Source organism: Nothobranchius furzeri, chromosome 12 (genome assembly GCF_043380555.1).
Source record: "Nothobranchius furzeri strain GRZ-AD chromosome 12, NfurGRZ-RIMD1, whole genome shotgun sequence".
Lineage (NCBI taxonomy): Eukaryota > Metazoa > Chordata > Actinopteri > Cyprinodontiformes > Nothobranchiidae > Nothobranchius > Nothobranchius furzeri.
The window spans coordinates 34,346,860-34,368,578 of record NC_091752.1 but is presented as its reverse complement, the minus strand read 5'-3'; the positions used below and the strand labels follow the sequence as shown (position 1 = coordinate 34,368,578).

At 41.2% G+C, this 21,719-nt stretch overlaps 1 protein-coding gene across 5 annotated transcripts in view; it reads right to left on the bottom strand.

Moving 5' to 3' along the window:
* LOC107376025 (protocadherin-15) overlaps nt 1–21,719 on the bottom strand; it is a 383,296-nt gene that overhangs the window by 39,290 nt on the left and 322,287 nt on the right. For all 5 annotated transcript variants that reach the window (XM_070542556.1, XM_070542554.1, XM_070542553.1 and 2 more), the window contains 2 exons: nt 8,549–8,661; nt 6,786–6,926 (listed from right to left, as the gene is read on the bottom strand). In XM_070542556.1, the coding sequence (XP_070398657.1) occupies nt 6,786–6,926; nt 8,549–8,661 (254 nt within the window). The remainder of the gene's footprint in view (nt 1–6,785; nt 6,927–8,548; nt 8,662–21,719) is intronic.

Below are 21,719 nucleotides of genomic sequence, written 5' to 3'. Positions count from 1 at the left end.
GTATTACAAATATCCCCAGGCTATGGGAAACATACTTAAGAGTAACGTGTCCCAGAACGTTTGCAGTCTGTTTTTAAAGTGTTACGCCTCCAAAACATTGCAAACTTTTGGATTGGGCAAGACAGGAAATCAAACACAAAAGCATCCATTCATCTTCTTAAAAGCATCCCTTCATCTTCTTTTACCCGCTCATCCACGCAGGGTCGCTGCAGAGCTGGTGCCTATCTCCAGCTGTCTTTTGGGCAAACAGGCAGGGTACTCCCTAAGCAGGTTACCAGTCCATTGCAGGGCAACACAAAGACACACAGGACAAACAAACATGCACACACACGCACACACATGTGCACAGGAAGAACATGCAAACTCCTTGCAGAGAGATGTGAACCCAAGACCTCCTTGCTGCAAGGCAACAGAGCTAGTCACAGCGCCACTGTGCAGCCCAACACGAAAGCAGTTTAAAATATTTGAATTTTGAAATTAAAAGTCACATGCAGATAAATGTACATCATTTTATGTTAAAACCTTTGTAGCCGATGTAAACAGAACAGAAAGGAAGCCACAGACCTTTTTGGATAGATGCAGATGTCTTTCTGCTTGGTTGTTATGGTGTGAACTTCTGAAATCGCTACTGTTTTGCATCAGAATCGCTCTCTGTTAAAAGGGAGCTTGCAGGTATTTATATCTATTTCGCTAAACATCGCTCTCGCGTTCAGTGGAAAGAAGGCTTAATAATTATAGTATTACAAGACAAGTACAATAACAAGCAACTCTACTTGCTAAAAGGTGATAAATTAACTCATAACTCAGATTTACTGGTACCACAGTACAATAACGGAGGTTTTGCACCAGGTGTGTAAGCTTTCTGTAACGTCTGCCAAGGGTTGCACACAGCTAAGAGCCACTGATATAGTCCATTGGTGCATTTCCACTGGCCACTAAGCAGCAAGTTTTAGAGCCAGATGTGTTGCTTGGCTTTATTTACACCTCAGAACACGTCAAGCTCAGCAGTTCAGATCAAACCAATAAGTCAAACCCAAGAGCAGTGTTTGGTAAATTTCTAAATAAGACACAAGCAAATTTCCAGTTGCTTAACTAGTAAAATAAAGATGCATATGACGCCTCTGTGGCCCAGGTAAGAAGGACAGGACATAAACCACAGACCTTTTTTAAAATACATGCTGCAGTCTTTCACCCTGGCTTGATATCAGGTGAACTACTGGAATTATGCCGGGTTTTGTAGTTCTTCAATGATTTCTTGACCCCGCAGGAACAGCTGCGTGGAATGCTTTCACTGCCGATTTGTGTCTGAAATGCTCCCAGTGGGAACAGATGTGCTGCTGAGCTTGGAGAACACGTGTCTATTATGTTACACAGCCAGTGGAAAGCCCGGGTTAGAGTCTCCTTATGAACGGCTGATACATAGTTTGTAAATATGTTATTAATTAATCCCTAACCACTTTATAAATCATTAATACCTAGCCATTGTGCATTAATTAAAAGCACAAAAGAGACAAAACTGACTTGATTCTTGTGAAACAATGAGCATACTACCTTATAAGCACTAAAAGCACTTAAAAATAATTTTAGCATATAATATTGTATTTCCTCACTTCATTGTAAATATTCAAAATTAATCAAATGAGCCTTATTGTACAATTTATTAATGACAACTAAAATTTTCGAAAAAGTAAAAAAAATAATTCTCAAAGTGTTTAAAAATGCTCACTGGGCTTACAAGATTGTGACTTAAGCCTGATTTATGCTTCTCCGTCTGCGTCAGTGCGGAGACACGCAACGCCATTATCCGTCCTTGCGTAGGGATCCGGCAGGCACGCAAGTACGTACGGAGTCGAGCCAACTTTTTTAAACATCCGTCGAACGAGACGGATTACGTAAGCTTGTGATTGGTCAGGACGCCGCTGTTGTTTACAGCGCCGCCATTGCAAAGAGAGCCGAGTTTAACTAGCGGCAGACACGGAGAAGCTTGAAGAATACCTCGCGAAAAAACTAAAAATATGAACGTTTTATCCTCCTGTGACTGGAGGAGTGAAAAGATGCGCAGCAAGCGTTTTATTTGTGGACGGAAATGACAGGAAACGTGGGTTTAGAGGTGGGGAGCGCATGAAAAGGTGGGAGAATGAGAGACAAATATGTCCGTGTTAAAAGTCTCTTATATATACAAAAAACACAATATAAACACACTATCTTGGACCGATACATGACAGGATACCACAGAACAGCGCCACGCCCTCTGTTGTCCTGCCGGGCAATTGCTTTGCAACACTCTCCAGGAGACGGAGAAGTATGAGAGCAAAACGCTTCCGTCAATCCGTGCGTGTCTGTCCCTTGCGGAGCTGACGGAGAAGCATAAACCAGGCTTAAGTCTTAAATGTTTAAAATAGGTGCTAATTACATTGGTGAACAGATCTGGATCACTATTGTCAGGATCTGCTCCATCTGCCCCGACTGTTTTGTGTCTCGTCTCTCCTCGGTACCCTACCCACCAGTTCTCTGATTATCCTCGTGTATTTAAACCCTCTGTCTGTGCGTGTCTTTGTCAGATCCTCGTCTTGTCTTCTCGGCGTGTCATCCTGCCTGCCATTATTCAGATGAAAGAGCTCTTTTGACCTGCCAGCCTGCTCCCCTGCATATGGGTCCAAACCAAACAACACCACTTCATGACCAAAGTGGTCTCTTTTGTCCTTTTCTTGCTTTTAATCAATGCACAATAAACACTTCTTAATTATTTATTAAGCATTACAGTGAAAACAATTATCTATAAACTATTTATTAGCCTTTTATGAGGAGCGCATTAATGTAAAGTGGTACCGATTTATTTGGGTCATTCTTTCAAACTAAGACCACTTAAATTTGGGCTGCCTGCAAGAGCAAACCAAACACATCAAACACCTCAAAGGCAACATTTACAGCTGTGTTGAAAGACCAAATAGCAGCTTTTTCTGTACTCAAATGCCTTCAAAACTGGAACACATAGGAGCTAAGTTAATTGAAAATGTCTTGTGATTAATGTTATTCACACACACTCACTTTGGTGGGCTGGCCTGACTAAATTAAAATCGATGGTTATTAAAAAACGGTCTTCCAGTCCAACTTTGCAAAGTATTGGGATGTAAAATAACAACTATTCAGCAATAAACCTACTTTTTTATATTAGTCGGCGCTGTCGTTGCTAATTCAAAGGAACATCCGAAACCGGCGTAGTAAAAACCTCACCTACCTGGACGACTTATCTACTTAAAGTTAAAATATTGAGATATAGACTCATAATAAAAGACGTCTCTACATCCTGTTTTATGACCCACTAGAAGTGGGTGATGGGGCTTCTCTCTGGTGTGTCATCCTCTGCTGAACATCCCATATGTCTTGTTTTGAGTGGCTGGAGTGAAGATTAGAAAACGATTGTTAAATCTTTATGAGAGTGTTGTTTTTTGTTCCAGTTGTCTACACAAAAACCCAGAAAGAAACTCTGCAGCACACATGTAATTCACTGGCAGAAGGCAGACTCTCGTAAAATCTGATGCTGTGAAAAATATCTAATTCAATACTTTTTGTATTTGTACAATTTTGTTTAATTCAACATGTTGGATTGAATGAATCTTGCCCCGCCTACAACTCTGGCATCTGATGATACCAGAAACAGGAAAGGATTTTAAAGAAACCTTCCTTTGGCTGACTGGGGCTGAGGAACAGCTTCAAAACCTAAAAGAACCAGTCAGCCAAGCAAGACCTGGCAATTGGCAGCTTTCAGTTTGACTGGGTCCTCATAGCACATATGCAAACTGGCTGTAAAGACTCGGCTTTTAAGCAGCTTTGATTTGTTCCAGGAATACACAATACATAAAAAGCAGTTTGACATCTTTTTAAAAATCAACCCAGTGTATGCTGTGTACATTTTAGTGAACACAGCGTGTTTTAGACATCAGACCACATAGAAAAAATCCTCAGTTTTCATTCAAAAACCCATCAGACTAAATAGTGTCAGTTAAAAAGGTCGTAGGAAAAAGACATCAGGCAGAAAGGAATCAGGAAAAACTGCATCAGGCAAAAAATTTGGCAAACCTAAATCCATCACACAGCTTTTTCCTGATGACTTTTGGTTTGACACCTTTTTCTGATGGCTTTTGATTTGTTCTTTTTGTCATTATCCAAAGCTCATGACCATAGGTGAGGATTGGGATGTAGATCAAGCGGTAAATTGAGAGCCTTCCTTTCTGGCTCAGCTCCCTCTTCACCACGACAAATCGGTTCAGTGTCCAATCCGCTTGTCCATTTCCCGCTCCCTCCTTCCCTCACTCGTGAACAACACCCCGAGATGCATAAACTCCTCCACTGCAGCATGTGCAGTGATGCGGACGCTGAGCCGATCTGTTGTGGTGAAGAGGGAGCTGAGCCAGAGAGCAAGGCTCTCAATGTATCGGTCGATCTACGTCCCAATCCTCACCTATGGTCATGAGCTATCGGTGATGACCAAAAGAACGAGATCGTGGATACAAGTGGCCGAAATAAGATTCCTTCGCAGGGTGGCCGAGCTCAGCCTTAGGAATAGGGTAAGGAACTCGGACATCTGGGAGGTACTTGGAGTGGAGCCGCTGCTCCTCCGCATCGAAAGGAGCCAGTTGAAGTGGTTCGGGCATCTGGTCAGGATGCCTCCTGGACGCCTCCCTCGGGAGGTGTTTTAGGCATGTCCTGCTGGCAGGAAGCCCACGGGTCAACCCTGGACTACCTGGAGGGAAAGCATCTGTAGGTTGGCCAGGGAACGCCTGGGTGTCCAAGCTGAGGAGCTGGCCGACTTGGCCGGGGAAAGGATTGCCTGGGAGGCCCTACTTGGGATGCTGCCCCCACAACTCAAACCCCGGATAAGTGGAGGAAGGTGAGGTGAGGTGAGGGACTTTTGGTTTGACAACTTTTTTCTTACAACTTTTGGTTTGACAACTTATTTCCTAAAGGCTTTTAGTTTGACTCTTTTTTTTTCCCTGAAAGTGTTTATCCTGATTCCTTTTTGTCTGGTGCTTTTTTTCCTCCAATACCTTTTTGACTGACACTATTTAGTCAGAAGTCTGATGGGTTTTTGAATGAAACCTGAGGCTTTTATCTCTATGGTGTGATGTTTGACACCTGAGACCTGAGGATGTCATGTTGAGAAGGAGGAGGATTGACCCACAATGCAGAACACCAGAATCACTCAAAGCAGGAGCAGTCGTATGAATGACAATTCCTTTATTTTGGATGATGAGTGAGTTCCAAAGGGGCAGGAAGCCAAGCCTAAAGTCAGTAACCCGACTGACAAAAACAAAAAGCTCCTTGATGAGCAAAGCCTAGAGTTTCACGAGGGGGAACAGAACAACACTGACAACAACAATGGACCGACAAACACTGAAGCCCCCTTCAGACAGGCCATGAAAAACGGAAATGTTCCGGACTCTGTCCGTAAGACCTTTGTGTCTGAATACAAACATCCGGATAACGTGTTCCGGAATTTATCCGGACGAAGCCCCTAGTAACAGGTCCGGACTTGTTACGGACAGGGTGGCTGATTCAGACTGGTGAGGTAGAGTTCCGGACAAGGGGGAGGGGGAGGAGGAGGGGACCGGGGACGCTGTGCGCACCTAGAGCCCGCTCCTGCAGAATGCGGCGAACCATGGCAGCTCGCTTCCTACGGTACCGCCTAGACGCGCGACGGAGCGCTTCACACCGCTTCAGTGATTCCTTTAACCATTGAGCTTCATCATCCAGGTCTCTTATGCGTCTTCGTTTGCGCAAAATTAAGCTTAAGCGCCTCGTGATTTTTTTCTTGAGAGGTGCTATAGAAATGATATTTTCTTCTTCTTCTTCTTCTTCTTCTTCTTCTTAACATGAGTCCGATTCTCTCTCCCCCCACCCCCCCACCATCACCCCGCCGCCGTCAGACATCTGGAACTTTTCCCTGCTGTGTGAACGCAGCCGAAAGGACAAGTTCTGGTACAAAAGTGGTGCGTCTGAAAACACAGTTCCGGTTAAAAACCAGATTGAATTGTCCACAAATGTTCCAGAATGTCTATCTGAAAAGGGCTTGAGAGACAAGACAGGGTTTTATACACAGGGGCTGGGTGATTAAGGGAATTGGGCACAGGTGAGATTGATAACTGAGAGGAGGAGCACAAAAGGGCAGGTGAGGAAACCAGACCCAAACTCTGTAAGACAAAGCTACTGAATGTAAATAAACCTAAACACTGTAGAAATAAGACTAAAGACAAATAAACTCATGACCTCAGAGTGACAGAACTAATTATACTAAGGCAGGAGAGGATCATACTTAAATGGGGAAGAAACACAATACACTAAAGGGAGATATGAACTACATAATCTAAAATAACAGAAAACTAATGATAAGTGAAGTGACTAGAGGGAAACCTGGAGAAGCTGGGGACCAAAAGGGGCACAGAAGATTAGAGGACACATGAGGGGAACCAGGAGGGGGCTGGGGACCACGAGGACACAGAACACGACAGAGGATGTCCTAAAATGTAAGCCGCACTAGTGTTATTCAATATAAAACAAGAATACTCAGCCAAACTACTGATGGTTATGCTTCTGGTGTGTCTTCAGAAGTATAGACATCTTAGCTAACAAGTTTATTTTCCATATTCTTTTCAGCCATAGCCAATTATTTTTACTAATAGTGATTAAAAAACGTTTTTGCCATTTCATATGTAACAGAAAAAAAAGGTTCACTAGCAAAAGACAAAACAACAACAGCTACTTTAGTAATTGCTGACAAGTCTTACTTTTAGAAGGCACACGCAGGTTGGACATGACAACCAACATGGAGTCTGCCTGTACCCTGAGGACATAGCTGGTAATGTTCTCATAGTCCAGACGTTTTGCAGTGGAGATGACACCTGTCCTGTTGTTCACCCTAAAGTGACCTAGAAGCAAGTAGCAAAGAGAGAAAAAGTGATTAAACAGAGCTTATTCTTTAAATTGCACTTCCTAATTCAGAATTGTTTTGCTTTGCGTTGAAAGATCACCACAGGAGTTGTTCCAAGTGCAAAACAATATGAGAGTTCTGACAAGAAGTTTTCTTTTCTTTATTCTTCACTTTCCTGATGTGAATATATATTTCCTGCTTGGGGCTGAATAACCTTAGCTTACCCTACTCTCACGCTTGGGAGTAATAATCCTCTTCAGACTTTGTGGTGCAAAAAACTAAATAAAAATGTATAATGATATATATATATATATATATATGTATGTATATATATATATATATATATATATATATATATATATATATATATATATGTATGTGTATATATATATATATATATATGTATGTGTATATATATATATATATATATATATATATATATATATATATATATACATACACTGATGTTGAAAGACAAACTGCACTGAAAACTGTATACTTTAACATTTGAAAGTAACCTGGGTTTCTTTTTATTCCAAAACTCATCTGCATCTTATTAGAAATAAACAAAGTTTTCATGTTTACCATTGTAAAAAAAATGCAATAGAAATGCTTTATACTGCAAACTCAGTCTATCAGTAACTGAGAAACATGTTTGGACATGTTGTCATGGTCTGCGTTTTGCGTCCCCCTCATCATGTGTCTCCTTGTGTTCTCCATCCCTCTCTAGGTTCCCCTTATGTGTCTCCTTGTGTTCCTCATGTGTCTCCTTGTCTGCATCCCCCCTCAGGTGCCTCCCTGTGGTCCCCAGCCCCCTCCAGGTTCTCTCCAGGTTTCCCTCATGTTTTCCCTTAGTCACTTTTCTTATCATTAGTTTTCTGTTATTGTAGATTGTCTAGTTTGTTTCTCCCTTTAGGTATCATCCTTCCCTGTCTTCCAGTGTTTTGGTTTTATTACTCCTAGATCATTAGTTTTATTATCTTTAGTTCTCCAGTGTCTTATTTCTACACGTGTTTCAAGTTATTTAGTTCAGTAGCTTTGTTTAACAGGTTTTAGTTGGGGCCTTCCTCACCTGCCCTGTTCTGCTCCTCCTCTTGGTTATTAACATCACCTGTGCCCAATCCTCCAAATCACCCAGCCCCTGAGTATAAAAACCCTGTCCTGTCTTTCTGTGTTTGTCAGTCCATTGTTTGTGTCAGCGTTGTTCTCGTTCCCTCTCTTGGTCTCTAGGTATAAGGAAATCTCTAGGTCTCTTGGTTTTTGGATATCTCCAGGTCTGCTCTTTAAAAGGAGCACTTGGTCTCTAGGATTTACGCATTAAGAATTAGGATTTATGCTTTTGGCTTCCTGCCCTATTTGGAGTTTTACTTTGGACGATTATCCCTTATAATTTGGCTTCCTGCCCTATTGGATTTACTTTTGGACAATCGCTCCAAATACAGGATTTTTACATTTATTTCAACTCCTGCCTCGTGTCTCCCTGGCTCTGCATCTTGGGTCCTAACCTCCCCCCTACTCGCATTGTGACACATGGAGTGTAAGGAAACAACACAATCCAGTTTAATAACCCAAAGAAAAACAATAATTTAGGGTGAATTTTCTGCATAATAAAGCTCATACCAAGTTCATTTCCTCCAACAATAGAATAGTAGATGGTCTGATTGGTAGCAGCAGCCGCTAGAATCGTCCCCACTGGAGTGCCAGTTGGAACCAACTCTTTGACTGGAGGAAATCTGAAATGACAGGGACCAAAAATCATGACAGTCTAATCCAACAGAGTGGCAATAGTCCAGAACCACAACTACGGAATTATTTCAGATGCATACATAGGTTGTTATACAATATTTGTATGCATGTGAGAAGAGCGATTTGTACACAACTGGTCTGCTTTGGATATGTAAACCGATGCTCCCAAATTCCCTTTATTTAATTTTTTCACTTTGTGGTTTCATATTTTTTCTATTATTTATCCATGGTCACCCATAGGGAGCTCAATTTACTGCTGGATTTCCAAGCTCAAATGTGTACTGATTTTCATGTGGACCCATCTTTCAGAACAAAAACACTGATGAGAAAACATAAAAGTTATTTTTATTTAATTAGCAGTGTAGTTGCTGCAGCTTAACGTTGGGACTTTAATATTGTTTTTACATACATTTGCATGGTAAAGATAGCCGTTTGTTATCCTGTGCACGATACCATCCATTTATATATGAGATCATGTTCACTTCCACACTGAGGGACAAAATAAACAAAGGGTCCAGAGATAATATGGGACATAGTTGACTAGATATCCAGCATGCTTTATTTACAAAGCCAAAATACCAGCTATAATTTCAAAGTTGTTGCTTTTCTGAGTATGAATAGCAAAAATATATATTAATTTTGCCATGTAAATGTACTTACTATTTCAAAAGTATTTAAAACCCTTAAACATTTACTCAATTTGACACAACCACAAACATAATTGTTTTTAATTAAGTTTTCTGTGATAGACTAACACAAAATAGTACATAATTGTGAAGTGGAATAAAACTGATACAATGTTTCAAAACATTTATGCAAATAGCTGTAAGTCCGTCCGTCCGTCCGTCCGTCCATCCATCCATCCATCCATCCATCCATCCATCCATTGTTTTCTGCTTATCTGGAGTCGGTTCACGGGGGCAGCAGCCTAAGCAGGGAAAGCCAGACCTCCCTCTCCCCAGCCACTTGGGCCAGCTGCCCTGTGGGTATCCCAAGGCGTTTCCCGGCCAGCCAAGGGACATAGTCCCTCCAGCGTGTCCTGAGTCGTCCTGTGGGTCTCCACCCGGTTGGACGTGCCCGGAAAACATTACCAGGGAGGCGTTCAGGAGGCATCCTAACCAGATGCCTGAGCCACCTCAACTGGCTCCTGTCAATAAGGAGGAGCAGCGGATCTACCCCAAGCCCCTCCCAGATGACCAATCTTCTTACCCTATCTCTACAGGAGAGCCCAGACAACCTGCGGAGAAAACTCATTTCAGGCACTTGTATCCATGATCTCATTCTACTGGTCACTACCCAAAGCTTGCGACCATAAGTGAGGGTAGATCGTACATCAACCAGTAAATTGAGAGCTTTGCCTTCTGACAGACAGCCCATTACAATGGCCACATCAGTGCGGATGCAGTACCAATACCAAATATTGACATTTTTGTCCATTATTTGCTGTAAAACAGCTCAAGCTAACCCAGATTGGATGGAGAGTATTTTGGTACAGCAGTATTCAAGTCTTGCCACAGATGCTCCATAAGATTTAGACCTGGTGGGTCTAGACGAGAAAAGAACCAATCAGAGTGTGGAGCCTACAGGTGCTGGCCAGTAAATTAGAATATCATCAAAAGGTTGAAAATATTTCAGTAATTCCATTCAAAACGTGAAACTTGTACATTATATTCATGCAATGCACAATGACCAATGTATTTCCAATGTTCATTACATTTAAATTTGATATTCATAAGTGACAACTAATGAAAACTCCAAATTTGGTATCTCAAAAAATTTGAATATTCTGAAAAGGCTGAATATAGAAGACACCTGCTGCCACTCTAATCAGCTGATTTACTCAAAACACCTGCAAAGGCCTTTAAAAGGTCCCTCAGTCTTGTTTTGAAGGCACCACAATCATGGGGAAGACTTCTGACTTAACAGCTGTCCAAAAGACAATCATTGACACCTTGCACAAGGAGGGCAAGACACAAAAGGTGATTGCTAAAGAAGCTGGCTGTTCGCAGAGCTCTGTGTCCAAGCACATTAACAGACAGGCGAAGGGACGGAAAAAATGTGGTAGAAAAAAGTGTACAAGCTCTAGGGATAACCGCACCCTGCAGAGAATTGTGACGACAAACCCATTCAAAAATGTGGGGGAGATCCACAAAGAGTGGACTGCAGCTGGAGTCAGCGCTTCAAGAACCACCACGAGGAGACTCATGAAAGACATGGGATTCAGGTGTCGCATTCCGTGTGTCAAGCCACTCCTGAACAAGAAACAGCACAAGAAGCGTCTCGCCTGGGCCAAGGACAAAAAGGACTGGACTGATGCTGAGTGGTCCAAAGTTATGTTTTCTGATGAAAGCAAGTTCTGCATTTCCTTTGGAAATCAAGGACCCAGAGTCTGGAGGAAGAGCGGAGAAGCACAGAATCCACGTTGCATGAGGTCCAGTGTAAAGTTTCCACCGTCAGTGATGGTGTGGGGTGCCATGTCATCTGCCGGTGTTGGCCCACTCTGTTTCCTGAGGTCCAGGGTCAATGCAGCCGTCTACCAGGAAGTTTTAGAGCACTTCATGCTTCCTGCTGCTGACCAACTTTATGGGGATGCAGACTTCACCTTTCAACAGGACTTGGCACCTGCACACAGTGCCAAAACCACCAGCACCTGGTTCAAGGACCATGGTATCCCTGTCCTTGATTGGCCAGCAAACTCGCCTGACCTTAACCCCATAGAAAATCTATGGGGTATTGTGAAGCGGAGGATGCAATACGCTAGACCCAACAATGCAGAGGAGCTGAAGACGACTATCAGAGCAACCTGGGCTCTCATAACACCTGAGCAGTGCCACAGACTGATCGAGTCCATGCCACGCCGCATTACTGCAGTTATTGAGGCAAAAGGAGCCCCGACTAAGTATTGAGTGCTATACATGCACATTCTTTTCATGTTCATTCTTTTCAGTTGGCCAACATTAGAGAAACAAACATTTTTTCATTGGCCTTTAGAATATTCTAATTTTCTGAGATACCAGATTTGATGTTTTCATTGGTTGTCACCTATAAATATCAAAATTAAACGTAATAAACATCGGAAATACATTGGTCTGTGTGCATTGCATGAATATAATGTACAAGTTTCACGTTTTGAATGGAATTACTGAAATATTTTCAACCTTTTGATGATATTCTAATTTACTGGCCAGCACCTGTATATTTGAACAAGCTAATGGTAAACATATAGGTTGATAATAGTTGAACAATTTATGTTTAAAACAAGAAAATGTTGACGGCTGGATGAGCAAGCATTAAATATGACCATCTGAAAATGCTTTACTTGGTGAGTACACATCCAGGGTCTTTCCTGGTTTTAAACGTTACAGTGATAGCAGCGAGCAGGGACCAAGGAGGAGTGGAATGCTGGACCCAAACCAAATCAAACGCACGGAGTGGTGCATCTGGTTTCTGTTTTCATGGTGTTGCTATAGTTGTAATATATTCAGTGTTCTGTATTCTAGTGGTGTTATTGTCTGCCAAAACATTCAGGCAACACATAAAAGTGTTCAGGCAGCTCAGTTTAGTAAATCAGTTAGAAGAAAACTGATAAATACACCTGAAAACAATACTTACTTTGAGCAGAATTGTACATGCTTTATTTTTATTATTTACCTTTTTACAGTGCATGATTAGGGCATTGAGAGTGTGAGAAAAGTGAGAGAAAAGTGTGAAAATGTTAACGCCTGTCAGAGAAAAGTGTATAAAGTGTGGTCAGCTCAGTGGTCTAGTGGTAGAGTGTCCACCCTGAGACTGGGAGATCAGGGGTTCAATTCCTAGTCGGGTCATACCAAAGACTTAGAAAAAATGGGACCCAATGCATCCCTGTTTGACACTCAGCATTAAGGGGTTGGATTGGGGGATTAAACCACCAAATGGTTCCCGAGCACGGCTGTGTCTGCACCTCACCGCTCCCCCAGGGGATGGGTCAAATGCAGAGAACAGATTTCACACACACATCAGTGTGTGTGACAACTGATGGGACTTTTTTTTCCTTTTGAATGAGGGGTTTTGCAGCCTAAAACATTTATATTAATGGCAAAAAAGAAAAAAAAAAGCTGGCTACTTCGCAATTTTTTTAGAATATAACCCTGGTGATAAACAAAGGACAAATGTATGCTTTTATTCATTTCTATGTTTTAATGAAGATACAGTTTTAATTTGCCCATAATTCCTGCTGTCACAAATTTTATTCTCTCCGGTGAATACATTTAGGTGTACAATGTTGGAGAAAACAAACATAAAAAATTATAAATAAATTATTAAGACTTTCTCTGAGTGATGCCAAATATCTCCACATATCCAAAAATACCTGCATGGTGATGCACAATAACTCATTCTAAAGACTTACCACGAGTTTCTGCAGGTGCACAAGAAGAAGGGCTAAAAATGGAAGCATATCTTCTCTGCAGGCTTCGTTTTACTCTTGTTTATGGACACAAACTTTGGGGACTAGAACGCCTTCGGTAAGTGTCTGTTTTGACAACAAGAAATCCTCTACACTTTATAAAGATTTTTAGCTGTATTGTCCCATGGAGTTTTCATAAAGTGTCACTGGAGAAATCTGAAGTAGATAAATAACTCCCATTATGATAGGTGACTCTCTTTGCCTTTGTGTTGGTTCTCATGTATACATTGGCTTGTTTTCAGTCATTTATAAATCACCAGCGCCATTTTCCCTCAGATTTAAATGAATATCTTTGATGATGCTGCATGAGAGCTGATAAGACAAGCTGCTTAAAACAGATGTAGCTGAGATGTCAAAAGTGTTTACTGTATTGTTGTTACCTTTACACTAAACAAAAGAACAGCAAAAATAAAAATAATCAAACAGCTTAGTACAGAAAAAATATCTAAAATAATTACATAAAATATTTTATTTTATTGTTTTGCTTGACCATTATGTGTAACAATGTACTGCATATATAACTGTCAGCATGCCTCACAGGAATTACAGCTTCCATAAATAGAGGGGAATCCTGTGCTTAGTGAGGGATGTTTCAAGCTGATAATGTCATTTCGCTGTGAAAACATTTAGTGATTCTTTTTTTCTTATTGTTGCATGCTTTGCTGTTTGTTTTTCATGATATGCCATCTGCTGCAGTTCATATTTCATGTTTGACATTGGTTCACAGTACCAGCAGGAAATCCGACTCAGTGTTTTGGGAATAACACTTAAAAACACAATTTGGGACTGTCAGATTCTATTACACAGTCAATATCACAGTTACGGGGTATCCCTAGGAGCGGAAGCTATCTAATGGTCTGAGTTATGAACAATAGAGTGGAGACAATCAGTTGTTTTGATTTTGATATTCAATGACCTCTAAGTTCTAGCACATTTCTGCATATAAAAGATACTGTGATGATATAAATCCCTGATCTGTTTTCAAGTTCTCCCTTAAGCCTAAGCACCCAACTACGTTCACCCTGAGCGCGATAGGTTCTGACTGTTGTCGCCATGATTTAAGCTTCCTGCTGCCACAGCTCTTATGCCAGGTGGACGGTCACAGGTTGGATCTCATTTGTGGGAGGGGGGACTCTGTGGTTTTGACCGGATAGTGGTCGGGGCAAGTCTGTCTTCAGGGTGAGTTGTTTTTAGTGGGCAAGCACCCAGACGACACCTGAGACTGTGAGGAACTCGAGACGGCGGGACACGTTGTTTTGCGTTGCTGCTGATTCGCGGTTGAATGGAGTGCCTGCCTTGTTTGGCTTTTTTAGGCGCTGCAGGAGTGTCTGTGTTTAGTCTGCGGACCTTGTTGGATGTGGTGGATTGGCATAGGGTGAGGGCACTGCTGAGTTTTCTGTGAGCGATTGGGGTGTATGCGAGGCTGTGAGTGTGATTGATTGCTGTGTTAATGTCGTTCTGGCAGCAATACACCCCTTGGGCGTTCAAGAAGTAGAAGCTCTTATTCCACATCACCTACATCCTTCATGCAGGCCATAAGCTTAATGTAGCTTCAGCCTTTATGCTGACCAGACACCGCTAGTTTTCAGTTTCACAATAGCTTCAGTTAAGTTAGTCAAAGTAATTTCTAGTTATGTCAAGTTAGCTATGTTTAATCATGGCAAGCCATCCAAGCTGGGCCAAGTCAAGCAGCTTGTTTTAAGTCATGTTAAACCAAGTCCAATATATCTAAGATCATTTATGTTGAGTCAAGCCCTACTAGGCCAATTGTCCTATTTTTCCTATTAAATAAAACTTTTATGTATTCTTTTATTCTTTTATTTATTCAGGCTGAAACCTTGTGGCCAGTTCTGCTGAGCCTGATGCATACATAAACTACAGACAAGATGTTGTTTTCCAAAGTAAAACAACATGGTCTAAATGGATTTTATCAATCAAAATCCTTCTAAAAATTCAACAAAACACATGGTATGCCCCTTAGGAAGAAATGGAGCAAACATATTGTAATTAATAGCTGATGAGATGAAATAAAAAACTGAACAATGCAAGCTGGCCACACCAGAGACAAAAAAATTCTTCAAGGTAATCTTTGATTGAGCAAAACATTCTTGAGGAATTCTATTGTTCTGTACAAGTTAGACCTCGACATCCAGATAGTGTGTAGCAGGGCTGATGCACCCACGAAGAACTTCAGAAACTATGGGAATAGTGTGCTGGGAATTTCTTAAACAACTTATCTCATTAGCTTTAGAAGAACCATAGACATTGAAAGGTTTTAAAATGTTAAATCTAAAAGAAAGACAGCGATTGTCAGTCAGCCAGATTGTCTTTGATTACATGTTCTCATAAGAAACTAATCAGCAATAGAATAATTGTTATGAATGGCACCCTTGCAAAATGTTTTAAAACTAAAACTGTCCTAGGCAACTATAGTCAAGATTTGCATGGAAAGCCTTAAATTATTGGTTTTAGAGAACATGTAAAATATTTAGTCTTTTCAGTGTCCTAGTGGTAGAGCGTCCGCCTTGGGACTGGGAGATCAGGGTTCAGATCCCCGTCATACAGTCACAAATGGGACCCAGCATTAAGGGGCCTGATACCAAATAGCTCACAAGCTCACTGCTCCCCTCGGGGACGGGTCACATGCGATGTTGTAATTTCACCAGTTTGTGATGATGAATAATATGACTTTAAATGATAAATGATACATGACCCACACTTGCAGTATAGTGCCCTTCTGAGTAAGTGGACTCCAAAGCCCTTTACACTAGAGTGGATCATTCACACACACACACACACACACACACACACACACACACACACACACACACACACACACACACACACACACACACACACACCACGTTGTAGCCAACCTGCAATCTTTCTCAACTGTAAAATAATAAACATTTTTCAGATGAATACAAACAGAAACCATGCAGATAAATTGTACAAGACTAAAGATCACAGACACAATCGTTGCCTAAATGTTTATTAAGGCACTGGATCTCTATTTTTACTGCAAAGAGGCCAAGGGGGTTGCGTGCAATGATATTTCATTTTATATGAAACATTTTAACTTTATTTTTGTGGAATTTTAAAATGTAAATTGCTGTCACAATAACAATAAATTACTCTAAAGCTCTATGGCAACAAAAAGTTTGAGCAGAAGTCGCTTCAGTATATCAGTTTATTTATACAAATTATCAAATAAGTGGTTTGCTAACTTCAAGCTTTGATAAATAATTAAATAAATAATTCAGTGACATGTCTAACAAATCTAACAAAAAACAGTTACTTTACTTTTAGAGAAATTCTTTGAACAGAAAATTTAGTGTAACGTTGCAAGAAAACTTGCTAGCTGGCGTTGCATGATTTTACTGCATTGCATGTACACAAGATATGTTTACCAGTTAAAAATAGTGATTCCCATTTTCTCCAAACTCTGGTCTAGAGCAGAGGTACTGTACATAACATCGTCTGACCCATTCATAGATTCGTCTCCAGTTTATCTTTAAATTTGAGTTGAATATAAAAGACTGTAGGAGCAGGCATCGAGCTGCACAATGTGATTGCGGGGAAGAAGCAGAGCTGTTATCGGTTCACAACAAAGTGACTCTGCCTGAGGGTTGTAAACTGCTGAGAATTGCCAAAATGTGTGAACTCGAGTGAAGAGTGCAGATGTGTGTGTACCAACATGTAGACATGAAGAAAGACAGAAAGGTTAGTAGGTATTGATGGAGATGGGGAAGCAGACCAAAGTACAAATTGTAGAGGTTGCCCTGCCTCCAACATGCCTCCATCTAAAAGGCTAGGTTACCCAGAGTTACCTCTGTAGTTATGATGCTATAGGCTTAGACTGCTGGAGGACATACTGACCACTAGGACACATTTTTCTGATTGGCTTTATGAACTGACCTGCATTGGAATGTTTACTATGTGAAGGGCCTTGAGACGACTATTGTCGTGATTTGGTGCTATATAAATAAACTTGAATTGAATTGGGCACATAGCTTATCTTGCCTGGTTTGAATCGTACCTCACAAGACGATCATTCAGTGTATCTTGACTTGGACAATCCTTTACCGTGCACCATCTTGCCACAGGAGTCCCCCAGGGCTTTGTACTAGGACCTCTTCTCTTTGCCATATACACCACCTCACTGGGTGAGATCATTCGATCACATGGCTTCTCCTACCACTGCTATGCAGACAACACCCAGGTCTATCTGTCATTTCCACCGGATGGCCATACTGTCTCTGCACGAATATCAAACTGTCTCTCTGACATATCAAAATGGATGAAATCCCACTGTAAAGGGTTAATTTACATCTATTTAATGAACCATAAGACATGAGATTCCATAGTAAATATGAAATCAATCTTATGGATCTTTGGGTACTTTTAACCAGAAAATTGGAACTTTTTTTTTTGCAGGGATTATGTAAAAACTTCGTATTAACTCAGACACAAAGAGTCAAATTTTAAAAGTTTAAAGATTTATTACTAAACAAATTAAAACTAGACTAACTTTAAAAACTAAATGTATGGTGTAACTAAGGTGAATTGAGACGGAAAATGGTGTAGTGTGGAATGTTGTTCAGAACCACCAAATCTGGAGAAACGGTTAGTTCTGATGGGAGGGAAGATGATGTCTTCACGCTAAGCTTTGATTTGGAGATTTATAAACACATAAGACACCATTCTGTCGGTCTACGTACACTTGGCGGAAGTCCGCATCTAGATCAGGAATGTCGAGGTCCAGCTTGACCCTCTCTGGAACCGAAGCCGGTAGGAAAAGCAGCGTTGCCGACCAGACCAGTCTTTGAGATAATTCTGGGTCATGGCAGTTTATTGGCATCTAGCAAGACCCAAATCGGGGTCGTGATGGTTCAGCTTTTATTCTGAAAGGAACCTTTGCAGCAGTTGGAACAGCAACAGATTTGATCCATCTTGTCGTTGGTTCTTTCGGCTGAAGAGTAAAGTTACGGATTGGCCACCCCGACAACTTCTATAGAACACTTTGAACTGGCGTTAAAGATGACGTGGGCATAGTTTTATAATTTGGATGTTTTGATTTACGGTCGAATGAAAATATGACAGATTTACCAAGCACCAACAAAACCACGCCTCCGTCAGACCTGGCAGATTCTGATTGGATCAGTAAAAGCAATGTGTGATGTGGCTTAACCTTACGTGTGTTTGGTCTCTAGTGGAAACATTTAAAGTTCAATTACTTATTATATTCTGTAGGAATAATATCAAGTAATTAATATTTTCATTTCACAATTTGGTTCACATTTTATTATTGACTAACACTTTGTTTGATTAGCTTATTAAAAATAGAGTTCTTTGATTTATTAAAAAGAAAGAGTCCTTTGTCTTCATTCTTCTCTTGGGCTGGAAAGGAAAACAGTTTAGAAGCAAATGCATGAGACCTTGAACAATATCTCATGCAGATTAGTTCTTGCTGGGGTGGGGGGTGGGGGGGATGGGACTTTTAGGTGGAAAACAGTCATTTCATTCCGTTACACCACCATCTCCAACTCAACCTCTCTAAAACTGAACTACTTGTCATCCCAGCAAAACCATCCATACAGCACAATATCTCAATCCAAAATGACTTCCTATCTCTGGCTCCTTCAAAGGCAGTTTGAAATCTGGGTGTTGTGATTGATGAACACCTGACCTTTAAAGATCATGTTGCCTCTGTTGCTCGCTCATGCCGCTTTGCGCTGCATAACATACGAAAGATCAGACCATACTTAACACAACATGCCACCCAGCTCCTGGTGCAATCTACTGTCATCTCCCGCCTCGATTACTGCAATGCCCTTCTAATTGGTCTTCCAGGCTGTACTGTGAGACCTCTTCAAATGGTCCAGAACGCAGCGGCGCGTCTGGTCTTCAATCAGCCAAAAAGAGCACACGTCAGCCCTCTGCTCATTGAGCTCTACTGGCTACCGCTAGCAGCACGCATCAAATTCAAATAGCTAACACTAGCATACAAAGTCCGAGATGTTACGGCTCCCATCTACCTGAATCCTCTTGCAAAGGCTTACGTCTCGGCCCGGCCGCTCCGGTCATCACAGGATCATCGGCTAGCAGTGCCTACACCACGCTCAGGACAATCCAGACTCTTCTCATGCATCGTTCCACAAATGTGGAATGACCTACCAAGCACTACAAGAACAGGGGCTTCCTTTTCGACTTTCAAGAAACTCCTGAAGACCCTGCTCTTCAGAGAGCATCTTCTAAACTAGCACCCTGCCTGCACCCGCCCCCCTCTCTACTGTCCACACCTTGTTCCCTCCTCTCCATGATTCATCATGTTGCCTCACTGCCACCTATGTCTGACAGGAAATTGTTTATTGTTGTTGCTGTTGTTGTTATTGTTAGCCTCAAGGGCAACATGCCGATTACAACTTGTAAGTCGCTTTGGACAAAAGCGTCTGTTAAATGCATAAACATAAACATCTCTAAATGAATAACAAACAAGCATTTTTTAAAATCGTAGTAATGATGGGAGTAACGAACTGGGTGATGTTTAAGAACATAATAGAAATAAGTCAAGTGGTCGGCATTTGCGTGAATCTCAAATTCATATATTATGATATTTAATTGTCTCTGAGCCAGTTCAGAGTTACTTTTATGTGTTTGATTGGAAAATAAATAAATAAAAATCGAATCGATGGTAAGAGTGGCAGGCAAAGAAGAGGAAGTTGACATGTCTATAGGCGGCACAGAGGCCTGGTGTCAACATGAGAGCATGAATGACACGCCACTGAGAAGTGCGGGCGGCTCACATGTGTCAGCCAGCACTCTGCCCTAGGGCCAGCAGCAGAGTGATGCTTACGAGACAAGGCAGAGGCGGATAAACCTTGTTATGTACCGCAGGGGCAGCTGTTACTGAGTCTACCCCTTGCCACCCTATATCAACATGCCCCACTCCGTTTAAGCATTGCACCACAGATTAGAAAAAATATAATTAAAAGAAAAATACAAGATGGGCATTCAGGGATGAGAGAGGCTTCTTCAGGTCACTCTGGAGCCATATAGTTCTGAAAATCAAGTTGATTTATAAATTTAAGATTGGGCTACCAAGAAAGCAATTAAAAGTAAACAACCACAAACACACACTGTTGATGGTGGTACAATTCTGCAGTTTAATCAGTTGTTACAAATTAGCCCAATCCAATGACTGTTGACATAGATGAATTAAGTGCTTGTTAGTTTGTTAGCTAACTGATGCATCACCCTGGTGTTCCCCTCTTTTGTTTCTGCCTGGAAGCAAATTCTGAGCATGACAAACAGTGCCTGATTTGACTTGTGCTTAATTGCACATAGGGAATGCATTTCAGCTTTCTCTTCATACACAAGCAGAAAAAAGGGAAAACACTTGCTAATCCAGAGCATTGTACTGGAGAGAGCAGCGGACCTGACAGCAAATTCGAAGTCGGCTCACTCGTATGGCATAATTTACACAGCAAGAAAGCGTGTTGAGTTGAAGTTCATTAAAAGATTTCAAATTGTATTAGCTTTGTAAACATTTAAAAATGAGCACAGGAATATGTAAATACTTTAAGTTTTTCAATTCCAATGCAGGCTCCATGCATTCTTCTCTTTTAAACACGGTGTCACACCGAGATAAGAGGTGCACCCGCCATACCATTGATTGTAATCATAATTCAGAGTCTGAGTCGCTGCAAGCTTCAGACTGAACTATGAAGAGTGTAGGTTGTGTTTGACAACCTAAAGATGGATGGTGAAGCACAAGGGGGAGAGGGGTAAATGAAAAGAGATTAAAAACAGTGCATGAGGCTGAACGGCTTAAGACACACAAAAGGTTTGGAAATACTTTGTGGTATCTAACGTTTCTGAAATGACAAAGCTGTGTGCTAGAGTCAGGTTTATAGGATTAAAACAAAATATTCAGGTGCTAGGAAGTAGAGGGGTATGTAGAAGTAAGATGAACACCCAATAAATTAAATTAAATTAAATTAAATTAAATTAAATTAAATTAACAAGTGCAATGAAATAACTCTTGAGCTGCAACTCCATGCTTCAGTTGGTGGTAACATTTAAGCCACTTTAATCGAACTGTTTTACAATAAAAATGAACACCTCCTTAAGCAGCCTGTGGCCGTTCGGACAGAACCACTTAAAGTGGTTGAGGTGAACTGAGCTTTTACTCATGAAACAGGCCTCAAAACCAAAGGAGGTGTAGAATGTTACTGTGTTAAAATAGAGCACGAAGCATTAAAGCTAGAAAGGAACATCTGCAAATCTGCAAGCTAGCTTAAATCATTTTTTTTAAACAAGGCAAGAAAAAAATAAGAAAAAAAGCAATCAAGAGACACTCAATGCATTTGTCTGAAAACTTCAGCCAATAACACGGCTCGGATTGAACGGAACAATTGAACCATCTGGTTGTCCGTCCCTCCAGACCACTGCACTTCCATATTTACATGGGTCCTCCAAACATTACGCACTTGCATATTCAGCAAAAGAACACCACTTCATTTGTAGGACAAATTACCCAAAAAGACAAACGCAATTTGAACTCAAGGACAACAAGACATTAGGACCTGGGGTGAGGAT